The sequence below is a fragment of the Notamacropus eugenii genome, chromosome 4 (genome assembly GCF_028372415.1).
Source record: "Notamacropus eugenii isolate mMacEug1 chromosome 4, mMacEug1.pri_v2, whole genome shotgun sequence".
Taxonomy (NCBI): Eukaryota; Metazoa; Chordata; class Mammalia; order Diprotodontia; family Macropodidae; genus Notamacropus; species Notamacropus eugenii.
In genome coordinates this window covers 237,659,986-237,676,859 of record NC_092875.1, presented here as the reverse complement: position 1 = coordinate 237,676,859, position 16,874 = coordinate 237,659,986, and the positions used below count along the sequence as shown (strand labels likewise).

Sequence of the window (16,874 nt, the reverse complement as noted above, 5' to 3'; positions counted from 1 at the left end):
GGAATGATACTTAACCCACAGGGTGCAGTGCATTTAGTACATACTGTTACAAGATTCTGCTCTATCACTTTCACTCCTGAGGAAGCACTGAAGTCATTTTTCTTAATCTAGTCACCCAAGAACTGCTTTGTCAAAGGACTTCTATTCTGAACACCACTGTCAATCGGAATTCCATACCATATTCAAGCTGTTTAAAATTGTTATAAAATTGTGGCCAATGGAAATATCTTCCCCACTGAACTTCCCTCTGCAGCATCCCTTATTTTTATGTGTCCAACTCTGTACCAAGTGCAATTGGAGATATAAAAGAAATTTAAGACATCATCCCAAATCTCAAGATCAAAATTTATGTGGAGACGAGCTTAAAATATATGAAATCATTAGGTGCTAACCTATATGATTTTCGTTCAGTTGTTTTTTCAATCATGTCTGATTCTTCATGACCCCATTTGAGATTTTCTTGGCAAAGATACTGAAGTGGTTTGCCATGTCCTTCTTTAGCTTGTCTTACAGATGAGAAAACTGAGGCAAACAGGGTTAAGTGACTTGTCCAGGGTCATACAGCTAGGAAATATCTGAGGCTGGATTTGAACTTGGGTAAATAAGTCTTCCTAACTCCAGGTCCAACCCTTTCTCCACTCTGCCACCATGATACGAATTGCCAAAAGGTCATCTGATTTAGCACTAAAAGGTCTAGTCCAGGCCCTTTATTTTACAGATGAGGAAACTGAGGCCAAGAAGATGTACAAATTTCTATCATCATCATCTTTATTACTACTATTATTTCTACTACACAGAGGAAGGAATGACAAAGGCATCTGTAATGGCTGAGTACCGAGTTGCAATGAGAGAACCTAGAGGCACCCTGAGTTTCATATACCTGGGAAAACAATGAAATCCAAAAAGAGTAGTAACTTATATATGGTTCAACAAGTACCTAACTTCCTTGCTTGTTGTTGTTCAGTTGTGTCTGACTCTTTGTAACCCTTTTTGGGGGTTTCTGGGCTAAGATCCCAGAGTGGTTTGCCATTTCCTTCTCTCGCTCATTTTACAGATGAAGAAACTGAGGCAAACTGGGTTAGGTGACTTGCCCAGGGTCACACAGCTAGTGGAGGCCAGATTTGAACTCAGGAAGATGAGTCTTCCTGATCCCAAGCTCAGTGTTCTATTTACTGCACCACCTACCTGCCCCAACTTCCTTGCTAGATTGCGTTATTTCAAATATAAAAGAACAAGCAAGGGGGTGAAAAGGATGGATCTGACCAGCCTGGTCACACATCTGACTGCTTACAGAACGCTGGAATGGTTGATGCAAATGTTCACAACTCTCAGGACCCCCTCAAGGATCAGCATCTGGAGACACAATCAACTAAAGTGTACGAGGCTGGATAGGAGATTTCTGTATTCCCCTCCGCAATGATTTCAGGAAGCTCTCAAAAGTGTTTGGTGTCTGATTAAGTGATTTGGTTCTACCCTTTTTCTGTATTATTGGGTTACCTTGAACTCAATTCTCTTCCACCCTCAGTAAAATGAAAAAAAAAACACCACATTCTCTAACCTCCAAGGAGAAATACTGGGAAAATCAGACTGTTTTCAGTAAGAGTCCCCATACTGTTCAGAGGAAAATTAGGAGCAATATGTGGTTTAATTAATCCTGATTAAACTTAAAATTTAAAGGCAAACCCATGTGGAGTGACTGTTTATTTCTGTTTTGCATTTACCATTGTAATTTTTTTTTTTTTACCATGATATCTCTTGCATGTCTCCTTCTTTTGGAGAACCCCAGGCATACAGCTCACTTCACCCTCTGTGGCCTGCTCTACTTTCCCACCAATAACTGAATCTTCATTTCTTAGAACCTCTGAATTCCTTTAAGATTAAATTAAGTATTACTTACTGCCAAAAAGGTGTCTCTCCTCATACCCACCCCACCTGTGTGTCCCGCTGTGCCTTCCCTTTTATGATAACTTAGCATAGAAGATAGATGGGAGGGCCTGAAGTCAAGTTCAAATCTTGAGTTCAAATCTGACCTCAGGCATTTACTAGCAGTGTGACGCTAGGCAGATCACTGAAACCCTTTTTTGCCTCAGTTTCCTCAATTGTAAAAGAGGGATACAAATAGCAACGGTCTCTCAGAATTGCTGTGAAGATCAAATGAGGACTTAGCCCAGAGCTTGGCACATAGTAGGTGCTTAATACATGTTTGTTTCCCTCCTTCTTATTCTCTATGTATCTAGTATGCATGCATACCCTCTCCCCAGGTAGCATGCCCTCCTTGAGGAAAAGGAAGGTTTCTGCTTTTTCTCTGCATCTTCAGTGCTTAATATAAGAGCCTGGTACATAGTAAACACTTAAGTCAATCAACTGGCATTGCCATGTAGGTTATGCTGGCACTAATGCATATTAGCAATAACGTAAAGTTGGGCCTGATCTCTGGCAGAGCAGTGTGGTTGCAAGAGCTCTGAATTTGTTGTCAGAAGAAGACTGAAACCCTGCCTTGGATATTATCCCCTCAGCTAATTCTGTGTTACCTCTCTGAGCTTATGTCTCCTCTTCTATGTGATGAGAGCATCAGATGGAGTGATCTTTGAAAATCCCTTTTAGTACTAATCCCATAATTCTGCAAAATCAAGGTGAATAAATTACTTGCTGGTAGAAAGGAATTCAGTGGTAGGAAATGAATGAATTCTACTGGAACACCACTGGGCAAATAGCTACTCTCAGAAAGTAACCCATTTGTCTTAATTCAGGAAAGAGTCACACGTGGAAAGTAAGCAAGGTTCTGAAAAACCTCAAGTCCTGTGTATTTTCACATTTTGTTGGGATGAAACTCATGGTAATCTTCCTCCTACACTATAGCTAGAGCCAGAAAAGTGGTTTTAAACATAGGCTCTAAATACACTGAAAAGCTGGGTGATCTCAGGCAGGTCACTTAAGTTGGATAATAATGCAGAGAAGGATTTGGTGATCTTAAGAGTTACGAAGATCTGTGTTCATGTCACACTTCTGACATGTAACTGGTTGGGTAGCCCTGGGCAAGTCGCTTAACCTCAAAACCTTGGCAACTCTCTAAGATGGTGAGTGGCAGAGAAGGAGTTGGCCCCAAATGGCAGGAGTTTCCTCACTTGGCAGGTCACTACAGAACTGAAATCATGGGATTGCTAATTCGCTACCAACTTCGCAGGCTCCTTTAAGGATTAAATCAGAAAATGTAAAAGAAAGCAATTTGTAAACTGTCAAATGACACAAAATACAAGTTTCTGATGTTGTTTCCTGAATATACACAAATTTTAAGAGAGTGATACGCTGTTTTGAAAACTTTGGCCTTTATGATTAAATTATTCTAGCTGCAAGCAAAATAAGGAGGGTTAAGATGAAGACTGGAAACTAAGGCAAAGGAAGCAAAACAAACCAATTAACTCTAAATGGCTTTCATGATTTCTTCACAATCTTTACTTTCTTTTCCCCTTCAAGCTTGCATAATAACCTGAGTGACATCAGAGCATTTATTCTGACAAACGCAGAGGGGTACAAGTTTGATAGGGCTTTCAGAGAAATATGTCTTGTACTCATAACTAGGGAAACCTTGGAAACTTCAATGTCTTTCTCAGTTTGCTTCTCCCAAAAGGCTTCTGATCTCCTGTAAACACTCAGACTAACAAGAACATTAACAGCTAAAAAATATTTTATTTACACAACAACAAATAAAGGAAAAAACTAGTACCTAAGGCAACAGACAATTATGAAAAATTCTCCATTTCCAAAAGAGATCTTCTGACTACAGTCTTGTGTGGTTTGGGGTTGCTAAATTCTCATCCTATAGCTTGATTAACCACCAATCATCCACGTTTAATCTGGTGGGTAGAAATGACTCAGGCATTAAACATTACTTCTGCTGATTCTCTGAAGGAAATACTATGGTACCTGCCTACATTTATTTGTCTTTGGTATAGGCTCTTCCTATTTTTTTTTTTTTTTGTGTGTGCCATGAATCAGATTGCATCCTTGAGATTACCATGGTTTTTTGATTCACCATGCCCTTACAACAGACCACCTGGATTCACTAGTTGGTTCTCCCGGGCCAGTAACACATTAGACTTAGGTCATGGTTGCTACCTCTCAATGGCAGCATCTAATTAGAATATACAATATGTTGCTTGTCTATAACCAAAATGGAGGTCCACATACATAAGAAAAACATTACAATAATAGCTTACTTAGCCACTTTGAGGCTAAGAACTTCAAATTTTAAGATGAGATACAGGCATCTAGCCCTTGACTGGCAAATATAATAGGTTTCTGCCAGTCAGCCATCCTTGGAGGAGGAAGGAAGAAAGGGATCTCACCTGCTTTTTCCTGGCTTATGCTTGATATACTTAGCTCTTATAAACTGACCATAGCCTCCCTTTCTTACTGAACCAAGGACTTCATGTATATTTTTTAAAAAATCTCATTTGGAGGAGAAAAAAAAACCACACACACTTAGCAAAAATCATTTTATCAGGCATAAAGGGACATGAACATGAAAGCCATTTTAAATGTCACAGTTCTGGTTTAGACATTCTCCCTTGAAAAGCTTCAGAATAAAGAGAGGAAATAGATTTCTCACCTCATCAACAGTCCAATTGGCTACTTCACTTGCTGGGATATCAGCCACACCTGGAAGAAGCTTGCAATGCTGTTCTCGGCAGAGGGGAAGGTCCCGGGAGGGGTGGGCTGACATGGCAGACAGGAAAACTGACTGGTGGAGGCCCAGTTGTGTGCTTTCAGGAGAGTATTCTGGAGGGGAAGAGTAGCACTATATGGAACCACTTTACTCAGCCTAACTTAACAAATCTTAGTAATACGAATAGTCAACATTTACAGCATTTATGATGTGCCAGGCTCTGGGCTAAGTGCTTTACAATTATTTTCTCATTTGATTCTCACAACAACCCTGGGAGGTAGGTGCTATTATAAATCCCATTTTATCAGAAAAAACCTGAGGCATAAAGAGGCTAAGTAACTTGTCTGGGGTCACATAGCTAAGTGTCTGAGGCCAGATCTGAACTCAGATTTTCCTGACTTTAGGTCTGGTGTTCTATCCACTGAGTCACCCAGCTGACTGCTCTCTGCAGACTTCACTGTGCTTTGTGCAGTGGAAGATAAAAAGTTTAGAAAAGTCAGGTCCATACATTCCTGGGGCATAGAGTTCAGGCCAAGTCTGATGTGATGAATAGCTATTATATTTAATCATATTATGATAATGAATACTAATAATAATTCTCCAATAAGGTGCTCAGAAGTGTTTCAGAAACTACTGTCATCTGTATGTCCCTGGAATATGGGCTGCAGCAGAAGCAAGTACAGGCAATGCATCAAAGTGTTTGTATATTTGTCACAAGTCAGCTTCATCAGGACCCATCAGGAGAGTTTTAGCTATGGTAACTTATCAAACAGTCTGTTCTGGTATGGAGGATCTGGGATCTAAATGTGTAGGTCCTCTTTTCCTCAACAGAGCTTTAAAAACCCATGTGTTTGTTCTCCTTCACTTTCCTCTGCAGACTGACTGGATGCTGTAGTCCTGAGATCTCAGAATTTCAGAAGACATTTATTTCAACCTTCACCTAGACAATAATAATAACAATGAGTATTTACATACTGCTATAAGGTTTGCAAAGTGCTTTACATTTATTAACTCATTGGACCCTCACAAGAACCCTATGAGGTAGGGTCTTCCCCAGGGTCCCACAGCTGGTAACTGTGAGGCAGTATGTGAACCCTGGCCTTCCTGACCTCTAGTCTTTTACTCTACAGACTATACCGTTTAGGTGACAAAAAGATCACCTAGTATTTGTTTCAAAACTTTCAGTGAAGGGGAACCCCCTTCTCTCTCCTCCTGCTCATTCCATCTTTGGATAGCTCTAGTTGTTAGGAAGACTTTGCTGAGAGCAAGTCTACCATTCCCTCCTCACAATCTCCGATTGCTTCTTGTTTTGCCCTCTAAAGCTGAGTGGCTGCTTGTCCTGTGTTTTCAAACAGCTCTGAATCTAATCCATGATTTCCTTCTTTTTTTCAAGTTTTATTGTTGTGCGCTGTTTTTACATTAAAAACATTTGCAGATTACTCCCACTATCTGAGACGTCTCTTGTAACAAAGCAAAACGATAATCTAACGACCATGTGAAAGTGCATACAATATTTTATATCTGCAGCACTGCTCCACCCTCAGCTATTTTTTTTTAACGAACAGAAATCACTTTCTTCTTCCTCCACTCTCCATGATATTGGGGGAAAAAAAGAACAGAAAAAACAAATTTTTTGTAAGAAATAGGCATAGTCAAGCAAAATAAATTTCCTCAATGGTAATATACAAAAATATATACATACATACGCACACACACACACACACATATATATATATATATATATATACATATATATATATACATACACACATACATAATTATTTTGTATCATTCTAAATTCGGCATCTCTTTATCATGGAGAATTTGTTTCATGTTCTGGAATGCCTAATCATGTCCTCTGGAATCATGAGCAGTCATTGTACTGATCATAGTTCTTAAGAGTTTTTAAAGCTGTTTGTTTCTACAGTGTTATTACTGTGTAAACTGTACTTCCAGTTCTGCTCATTTAATTCTTTACCAGCTTACAAACATCCTCCACATGGCTCAGTTTTATAATATTGATGTTATGGTATGAATTGTTCTCCTGCTCACTTCACTCTGCAGCAGTTCATGCTAGTTTTTTGTGTAGCTCTCAGAAACCATGTATTTCCTTATTCCTTACAGCACAATCACACTCTGTATTTAGAGATCACAACTTATTCAGTCATTCTTCAACTGACAGAAATCTTCTTAGCTTCCATTTTTTCTCACCACCACAAAAAAAAGCTGTAATATTTTTGTACATACAGAATCTTTTCCCCTTTCTTTGATTTCTCTGATATAGCCCAAGACAAGAGTTCATTAGTTTTGCAGAGTATCGTATCACACTGGTGATTCACACTGAGCTTGAAACCTACTAAAACCCCATCTTATTTTCACATGAACTGCTGCCTGGCCAACCTTCTTCATCATCGTACTTGTGATTTTTTTTTAAATTCAAGTATAAGACTAACATGGATTTCTCAAATTTCCCCTTATTAGACCTGGCCCCACAATAAACAGTTAGGCATCTTTCTTCTCTTTTCCCTGTGTTGCACTCTCCTAATACAGAACTCCCTTCTGCCTCTTCCCATGCTTTTTTTAAACTTTTGCAGTGAAGACCTTCTCTGAGTTTTGAAGCGGATGCTTTGTTACTAGTGTAGAAGGCATTTCTCTCTCTTACCATCTTGGTGGCTTGATGTTTAAGCAATGAAAAAAATGTCTGACATTTATAAAAAGTTTTAAGGTTTACAAATATGATTTCATTTGATCCTCACAACAGCACTGTGGCATAGGTAGTGTAAATATTAGTCTAGTCATTTCAAAGATAAGAAAACTCGAAGAGATTAGATGGCCCCCAACTTCACACGGTAAGTGGCAGAGCCAGAATTCAAACCTAGGTCTCCTGATTCTAAGTCTTGTTTTCTTTTCATTGTACTATGCTTTATAACACAACAAATTCTCATACATACATATAATGCAAAATAACATGTACATTAGAGAGGTTCCAAGCAAAGTGCTATATAGGAGGCATGGGGAAACGAAAGCAATATAGGATCATAGGATGTAGGCCTAATGGGGGAAACGAAAGCAATATAGGATCATAGGATGTAGGCCTAATGGGGGAAACGAAAGCAATATAGGATCATAGGATGTATGCCTAAGAGGAACTTGAAAGATCATCTAATCCCTCTTACTTTCTAGATGAGGAAATAGGCTGGAAGGATTAAGCATGTTGAGATAATATCAGAAACTCAGGCACACCAGAATTTTCAATGGATTAGGCAAAGGGAATTGATAAGCAGCATTAACTTTTCCTGGTCAAGAAGCAAGACTGATCTTATCACAGATCTTATCATAGATAAATGGCATTCACCAATCATCTGGAAACTCTACTTTTGATGAGTTGGATCAGTAAAGATAGCTGGCTCTGATGATGCTAAATTAGGTAAATAGGATTAGAGAGAGAGAAGGAAACACAGTTCTGTAGGTGTGGTAAGTGGAGAAAGGGAATCTTAGAACCTTGCAAAATGAGGGGCTTTCCACATGCAGGAAGGTTTGTGCATAAGCTAATGCTTAATTATGAAGGCTCAGGAGAGCAACGGTTAAATGATGGGATGAATGAACATGTCACAGGGCAAGGAAAATGATGAGGATATACTTGTTTGTGGTTTGGAATAGTGTTCAATGTCATCTACATCCTTACAGAGATGACTAATGTTGAGCTGGGCATGGCCTTTGTGTCACCTCATTCTGTCAATGGGCAATAAAATGAATGGTAAATGAAGCTGTATCAAATGCTTGCATTGTGAAGGATCCAAGTTATTCTGAATTCTTGCCCCTGATCCTCCTCCAAGAGAAGGATCTAATAAAGTGATTTGTCCAAAGGTAAATAGTAAATCGATAGTAAATATGAGAATCGAGGTGGGATCAAGAGAAGCTTCATAAAGGAAGGATGATTTATGTGTAGCTTTAAATGATGAGTAAGGAATTTAGCATGTGTGTGTGTGTATGTGTATGTATATATGTATGTATGTGTGTGTGTGTGTGTGAGAAAGAAAGAGAGAGAGAGAGAGAGACAGACAGACTGACAGATAGACAGACACAGACAGAGACACAGACAGAGAGACGGTAGGTCATTCTAGCATAGGGAATAATGTTAATAAAAGCATGGGAGGTAGGAAGGCATAAAGAATGGAAAGTAGTTACTTTTGGATGTAGCCTAACATAAGTAGATAAAGTTATTAAGGCAGATTAGGTCTATAACATGGAACGGTTTTTAAACTGCCAAGTAAAGTTAAAGCAAAGGAACTTTAGTAGTGAACATGAGTCAGTCAACAAGCATTAAGTTCCTACTATGTGCCAGGCCCTGTGCTAAGAGTTAGAGATACCAAAAAAAAAAGGAAAAGACAGTCTTTGTTCCCAAGAAACTCACAGTCTAATGAGAGATAAAACATGTAAACAATTCTGTATACATAAGAAATAAACACACACACATACACACGATAAACTGGAAAAAATCAATAGAAGGAAGGCACTAGCACGAAGGGGATCAGGATAGGTTTCTTACAGAAAGTAGGATTTTAGCTGACACTTGAAAAAAGCCAGGGAAGTTAGAAGGTGGAGATAAGGAGAAAAAGAGTTCTAGGCATGTGGGACAGAAAGCAAAAAGTCCCAGAATTGGGATATTGATTATCTGGTTTGAAGAAAAGCAAGGAGGCTAGGGTCACTGGATTGCAGAATATGGGGGTGGGATTAAGGAGTAAGAAGACTGGAAGGGGAGGAAGGGACAAGGTTATGGAGGGAGTTAAAAGCAAAACAGGGTATTACATTTGATCCTGGAGGCAAAAGGGAGCCATTGGAGTTGCCTGAATGGAGGAAGAGGTGACATGGTCAATCTTTCATCTTAGGAAGATGAACAGGACAGGTAGATGAGTGGAGGATGGACTGGAAACAGGAGAGACTTGAGGCAGGGAAAATGAGTAGGTTATTGCAATAGTTCAGATAGAGAAGCGGTGGTGCTGTTGGTAGAGGATCTGAACTGTTGAGGTGGCAGTGTCAGAGGAGAGAAGATGTGAAGGTAGAAATGACAGGTCTTGGCAACTGACTGGATATGGAGGTGGGAGAAATGAGAGAGTGAGAAGGCAGATTGTGAGCCTGAGTCACTGAAAGGTCGGTAGCACTTTCCATAGTAATAGGTAAGTTAGGAGAGGGGAGGGTTTTGGGGAAAGACAATGAATTCACTTTTTGATATGTTAAGCTTAAGATTTTATAAGACATGCAGTTTAAAATGTCCAGCGAGCAGTTGGAGATGCTAGAGAATAGGTCAGGGGAGAGGCTGCTGTTTAATTGCATCCAACTTTTTGTGATCTCATGGACAAATCCAGGACATCATCTTGGCAAAGATATTGGAGTAGTTTACCATTTCCTTCTCCAGCGTGCCCCATTTTAAAGTCAACGAGCTAAGATAAATAGAGGTCAAGTGACTTTCCCAGGATCACACAACTAGTGTCTGAGGCTGGATGTGAACTCAGATCTCCCTGACTCCAAGCCTGCTGCTCTTTCCACCATACCATTTAACTGTCCCTGGGGGGTGATGAGAGGGGGAGGTTAGGGCCAGGAAAATAAATCTGAGAATTATCTGCACAGAGATGATAACTGAACCCACAGGAGCTGATAAGATCACCAAGTGAAATAGTATAGAGGGAGAAGGGGACCCAGAACAAGGCCTACCCCTTACCTCCAATCCTCATTTAGCAGGTGTGATGTGGATGAATATCCAGACAAGAAGACAGAGTAGGAGGAGAAGCTGGAGAAAGCAACATCAAGAAAACCTAGAGAGAACAGAGCATCAAGGAGGTGACTGACAATGTGAAAGGCTACAGAAAGGGCAGGAAGAATGAAGATGGAGAAAGGACCATCAGATTTTGAAGGAGATCATTGGTAGCTTTGGAGGGAGCAGCTCCAGTTCCTTGATGAGGTCAGAAGTTGGACTGCAGAGAGTGGTCAAAAAACATTCATTAAGCACCTAATACTGCACTAGGCACTGAGGAAACAAATATCAAAAAACAAGATAGTGCCTCCCCTCAAGGAGCTTATATTCTAATGGAGAAAGACAACAGACAAAAGGACACTGAAAGGTGGGATAAGGTACCCAGAACAGGGGCACGATGAAGTCTCAGGAGCACAGCTGGTAGGGAAGGAAGTGCTAAGAAAGGACTGACAGGAAAGGCATTAATCGCCAAAAGCCTTACCCGAGAGTTTAGCTAGAAAAGGGAGAAGTGTAAGATGATACTTGGCAGGAACAAATAAATCAAGTGATGATTTTCTGAGGAAGACAGAAAAATGGTCATGGTTGTTGGCCAGTAGATAGGGGGAAATTAAAGATAAGTGAGAGAACTGGGAAGATGGAAGGGGTAATCTCCTGGAAAAGTTGGAACTGAACAAGATCACTTGAGCATGGAGAGGGGTTAGCCCTGCCAAGGAGAAGGGCCACCTCTTCTAGTGATACAGGGGTGAAGGAGATATACAGTAACAGCCAGAGTGGCAATATGACCGGACTCCAAGAAACAATGTAAACTACCTTGAGTAAATGTAGAAAGCAAAAGAAGCTCCAACTAACCCACAGGAAAACTTGCATGTGAGCCTGGGCCATGCCAGGCACAATGCCTTTTTTTGTTCTGTTTCTATATAAGAGCTGGGCTGACCTAGGATTGGTGCAAGAATCCAGGATGTTACTTTGTCCTGTTGCTGCCCAGGATGACTAAGCCTAATAAAATCTATTAATAATCAAGCTGGTATATATGATTCAAGACAATCCCAAAGGACTAATGATGAAGCATACTATCTGCCTCCAGAGAAAGAACTGATACTGCCTGAATACAGACTGAAGCAGGCTATTTTTTACTTTCTTTTTTTTGTTCAAGGCTTCTTGCACAAAATAACTAATAAAGAAATGTTTTACATGATTGCACATACATGTACGTGTGTGTGTGTGTGTACACATAAACTATATTAGATTGCTTACTATCTCAGGAAGGGGAAAGGGAACAGAAGGATGGAGGGATAGAATTTGGAACTCAAAACTTTTAAAAAAATGTTGAAAACTATTTTGACATGTAATTGGGGGAAAATAAAATACATTAAAAATAATTCTAAAAAATCAAGCTGGGTCTCTCTTTCTTCAGTGTCTCTGTATGTTCTACCAACCTATGCCATAACTAGGGCAGGAAGAACTGCTCCCTTACAGGAGGAGAATGTGGCAGAAGACATTTTCACCATGTAAAATTAGGAGGAGTGGAAAAGAGGACACTCTCAGCAAATGGCCTTGATATGAAGGGATTTTTTCAGCTGAGAGGCAGGTGAGTCATGGGAGGTGTGAGGAGGGATGAAACATTTTGGAAGAGATGCAGCAGTGAGTAAGACAGTGAATCAATTAGGGTGGTTTAAAAGGATTTCCCTGCCACAGTGAATGCCCAGTTGAGACTACGAAACATAAATTTGCAGAGAACTCAGTCAACACAGTTTTGTGATTTTCTTCGACTGTTCATCAGAGCATTTTAACTGGAGGAGTGAGTGATATGGCCAGATCTTTGATAAGAAAGACAGATCTTGCAGCAGTATAAAGGATGGATGTAGAAGGAGGGTGGGTGGAAACGTAATAGTTCAGGTGGGTAACAATGAGGACTTATATCAGGTGACAGCTAAGGTAACAGACAGGACGAAGCAGATAGAGTGAAGCCAAGTTCATAAGTATTTATTATTTACTACATACATGTAAGCCATAACTTGGAGGAGCATCCATTTTAATAGGGGAATAGAATACATAGAAGGGACCTGAAAGGAGGGTGGATGGAAGCGTTATCTAAATATGGGCATAGTGGTGAGGTCAAGTCAGTAGAGAAATGATGGCTGGCTGGCCTAGCCTTTCTTCAAAATGGAGGCTGCAAGAGGAACTCACTGGTGTGAGAAGGGAACTATGGGAATAAACAAAGGCAAAATCCAGAGAGTCAGAAGTAGAGGTGGGATAGGAATCTTTGGGAAAGAGTGTCTGCTCTCGGTATACTCTCTCCTATAGACATCTCAAACCCTTCATTCAGCTTGAATATCACTTCTATACTTAACAGAAACACACTCTCTCTCTCTCATACACACACATACACACACACACACACACACACTCCCTGAAATTGCCCATTCAAATCCCCTTTTTATTATCCCTTCATGTCTATGGGACAACTACACCTGGATGTTCCTCCATAACAAATTCAACATTTCAAAAACTAAGATGTGGGGGTAGAAGTAACAGGACTATAGATTATCAATGGATACAAGAAGTTAAGAATGGAGAACAGTTCATATCAAGGTTTTGAAAACTGGAAACACAGTGAATGGTGGCAACACCAACTGAAAGAGTGAGTCAGAAGAGGGTACGGGGCTGGGGAATAAGTTTTGGGAGAGATGAGTTCCATTTCTGATATGCTCAATTTGTTTTGGAGGGACATCTGTGTGTAGCTGTCCAAGTGTAGGCAGGTAGAGATGTGGAAGGACAGTTCAGGCTAGAGATACTTAGGAGTCCGCTGTACCAAAGTGACATTCAAGCTGTGGGAACAGTTGAGAAACCTATGATAGAAGGTGAAGAGTAAAGACTCTCAAAGGATAACACATCACTGCTATTAGACTCTCTTTCCCTTTTGCTCCTGGATGTGACAGACAACCAAACCACCAGGTGATTACACAGGATACTGGCTGGTGGACATGTTGGAACACCTGGATTTGTAGCTGTCGCTGGTAAGCTTCCTCCCATGAAGGACACTATGCAAAGTTACACTTATGGGAGCTGACAATCCATGACCAGTCCTCAGATGATACATTTGATTTTTTTGTGTAGTTTTTTCTGAATCCCCTGTGAAGCAAACAGCATCACAGGCGAAACAAGATCACTATCCTGCTGAAAATGTTTAGCTTCTCCTCTAAGATTCCTGGAACACTTGGTAACTCTCCTTAGCTCCCGATCTGTATTATATTTGTTTATGTATCTAGTTATCCCTTCCACATCGTGACTTTCTCAATCATGGGTTTGATATATCATGGACTGGCATGAGAAATTAAATGGGAATTTTGTAGAAGCTATAGATGACATGTGAAGGCCAAAAGACACAAAGCCTATGACCAAATACTTAACCCAAATTTTATAATAAGATACTGTAAATAACCCATAAAAGGAAAAAAAACAAAACAAATATCTTCTCTGGTATAAAAGGAGAGCCAAAAAATTTTACGTGGATTTTCCAGATTGCAGGGACACTGTACTCCTAATCTACACAATGTGGAAGGGGAACTGTATGGCATATCCTCCCTCTCCCCACACACCAGTAATAAAAGAGTTTATCTCTGAATCCCCAAGGACTAGCATTATCCCTTTCATGTAACACAGACCTATTAAATGTTTGTTGCACTGATTCAAAACAAGAGAGGATGGCCCTGGAAAAAGGTCATGTCTGCTTTCACCTTGAATGTACCCCAACTATAATGGCTCCCTGTTAGCTCTAGGATAAAATATAATACCTTATCATGATAATATGCATATTGTAATATTGTTTTATTTGATCCTGTAGGTAATAGGGAGCCACTACAGAGGAGGTGCAACTACAGGGGCTCTCCAGCCCCTCTCCTGGTCCCTCCCTGAATTGTGTTGTTGGCGTGGTTAAGTTGTTCAGCCGTATCTGATTCTTTGTGACCCCCACTGATCATAATGTCCATGGGATTTTCTTGGCAAAGATACTAGAGTGGTTTGCCCTTTTCTTCTCCAGTGGATTAAGGCAACCAGGGTTAAGTGACTTCCCCAGGGTCACACAGCTAATAAGTTTCTGAGATCATATGTGAACTCAGGTCTTCCTGACTCCAGGCTCAGAGCTCTATCTACTGAGCCAGGGGGAAGAATCTACGGCCTTGAGGTCACTGAGCGATCTACCTGTCTCCAAGGCAAATAGAGGTTAGTAAGTGTCTGATAGTAAGTGTCTAATAGTAAGTGTCTGAAGCCAGATTTGAATTCAGATTTTCCTGACTCCAGACCTAGTGCTCTATCCACTGAGCCATCAAGTGGCCTTCACTTCCCTACATGTCTAAGCTAATCACAGTTCTATCCCTCCACACATTCTGTGATCCAGCAACACTGACCTCTTGCCTGTTCCTCACATGACACTTTCTCCTGTCTCTGTGCACATTCATTGGTTGTCCTTTAGTCTAGAATATTCCTTCTCCTCATCTCTATCTCATGACTTCCTTGATTACTGTCAAATTTCATTTAAAATCCCACTGCCTGCAGGAAGATGTTCTTGAGGTGCCAAGAACCCCTCCACCCAGAGCCTTCCCACTAAGATTATCTCCAGTATATTATACACACACACATATATACATGTGTGTGTATCTATCTATCTATATCATGTCTATACAGATAATTGCATGCTGTCTCTCTCATTAGATTATAAGTTCCTCAAGAGCAGGTTTGTTTGTTTGCTTGTTTTTGTATCCCTTTACCATCTCCTGGACTTAGCACAGTGTCTGGCACACAGTAAATACTTAATAAATACTTATTGATTTGATTGGATTTATTGTGCAAAAGCAGAAGTAGAAATAAGACATAGCACTGAGAGATAGGGGTTGTTCTTTTGGGAGTGAAGGCTTATGGTTTACGACAAATCTAAGAAAAACTGTTCCATATGGTGATGACTGTTTTTACTGCTGCTCAGAAGACCTTTGCTTTGACCTGGTGAGTTTGATGTACTGTCCAAAGGGCATATTAGCTTTCTAGATTGGGCTTTCTACCTCTAAAAAAAATCAGTCTGCCTTTAAAGAGGGTTTAGATTCTACCCACGTTTCCTCCTATCTACTCCACAGGCCAAGAGCCTGAGTTATATGGGGATGACCGAGTCAGATAGTGACACCAGATAAGGAACAAAAACATTATGGAGGTGCTGGGAAAGCCAGTGCGCTTACAATAAAAAGGAATTTATTTTAAGGTACTTTCATCATATATCAGCAAAATTGTTGATATTTTAAAGACTCTTAAGAGAAAGACTACAAAAGAAGTATTTGAAGCACTCTAAAAATCTACTTTTGCTAATGCAAATGATAGGTTAAGTAAGCAGTAGCCATGTAATTTAAAATCTATTATAATGGTCTGTATTTTCCTAACTGGTCCTGAAAATATGAAACATCTATTACGCAAATATTACACCCTTAAATTAATCACCATTTTTAGTTGATGAGCCTGATCCACAGTTTACATAACCCCTTCCACTGCCAATACCCATTAGTAATCAGAAAGGTTTGAAACTACAAATGAACCTGTCAATCACTTGGCCTCTCTATAAAGCACTCTGGGTACAGCGTGGCCAAGATGTCTCAGGAATATTTACTAATGCACCCTGTCTATGCAGATAACAAGACAGCGAAATTGCTGGCTGTACTCGAATTCTCATGCTTCAGTTGCAGGCAGCAGCAGCAAATTCATCTTTAAATGCTGATTTGTCCAACACTGACCTTTTTAGTATGTAAATAGGTTATCTCTCTTGGTGTAGTTCAACTAACAGAATGCAAGAGGCTGCAGATTCTGAAGGAAAACTTCTATTTCTTTTCAAGACCCAGGATGTTTACAAATGTGAGTGCTCACTAATGAAGCTGTCAGACTGGGCCATGGGTATGTATAAAACACTTATTTCCACCCTACCCCAGGGTTAACCTGCAAAAGAGGGTAACCATGCAGGGTTATGGCTAAGGAGTCACATACTGCAAGACATTAAGCCCAGGATAAAGCATAGCTTTAGAATGGAAAAAACAATAAAACAAAACAAAATACAGTCTGTCAGTCAATTGCCTGTTCCTGCATAAATAATGGGGGTTTTTAAAAAGGAAATAGTGCTTTTTTTTCCTTCACATCTCCCTCCCCAACTCTTAGAAACCCACATTGACCATGTAAAGGCTTAAACTTCTTAGGAATGTTAGAATCCAAGATACTGGATGTAAGCTCCTATAGGCATAAAGTTATTCAGAGGTCAATGTTATGGGAGTATGTATAAGTGATCACAGGCATAGTGCCTGGCAGGACCTGCATTTCACTAACAGCCAAGTGGTCAGACCTTGCCAAATTATTGTGAGATTCAGAAGAGCTGTGAATACAAGGAAGGTTGAAGGTGCAGATTAAAATGTATTAAAAAAAAATAAAATA

At 40.1% G+C, this 16,874-nt stretch overlaps 1 protein-coding gene across 3 annotated transcripts in view; it reads right to left on the bottom strand.

Annotated features, from left to right (window-relative positions):
- The window catches only part of L3MBTL4 (L3MBTL histone methyl-lysine binding protein 4), a 511,255-nt gene that overhangs the window by 13,502 nt on the left and 480,879 nt on the right, over nucleotides 1-16,874 (bottom strand). For all 3 annotated transcript variants that reach the window (XM_072604270.1, XM_072604272.1, XM_072604271.1), the window contains one exon: nucleotides 4,610-4,779. In XM_072604270.1, the coding sequence (XP_072460371.1) occupies nucleotides 4,610-4,779 (170 nt within the window). The remainder of the gene's footprint in view (nucleotides 1-4,609; nucleotides 4,780-16,874) is intronic.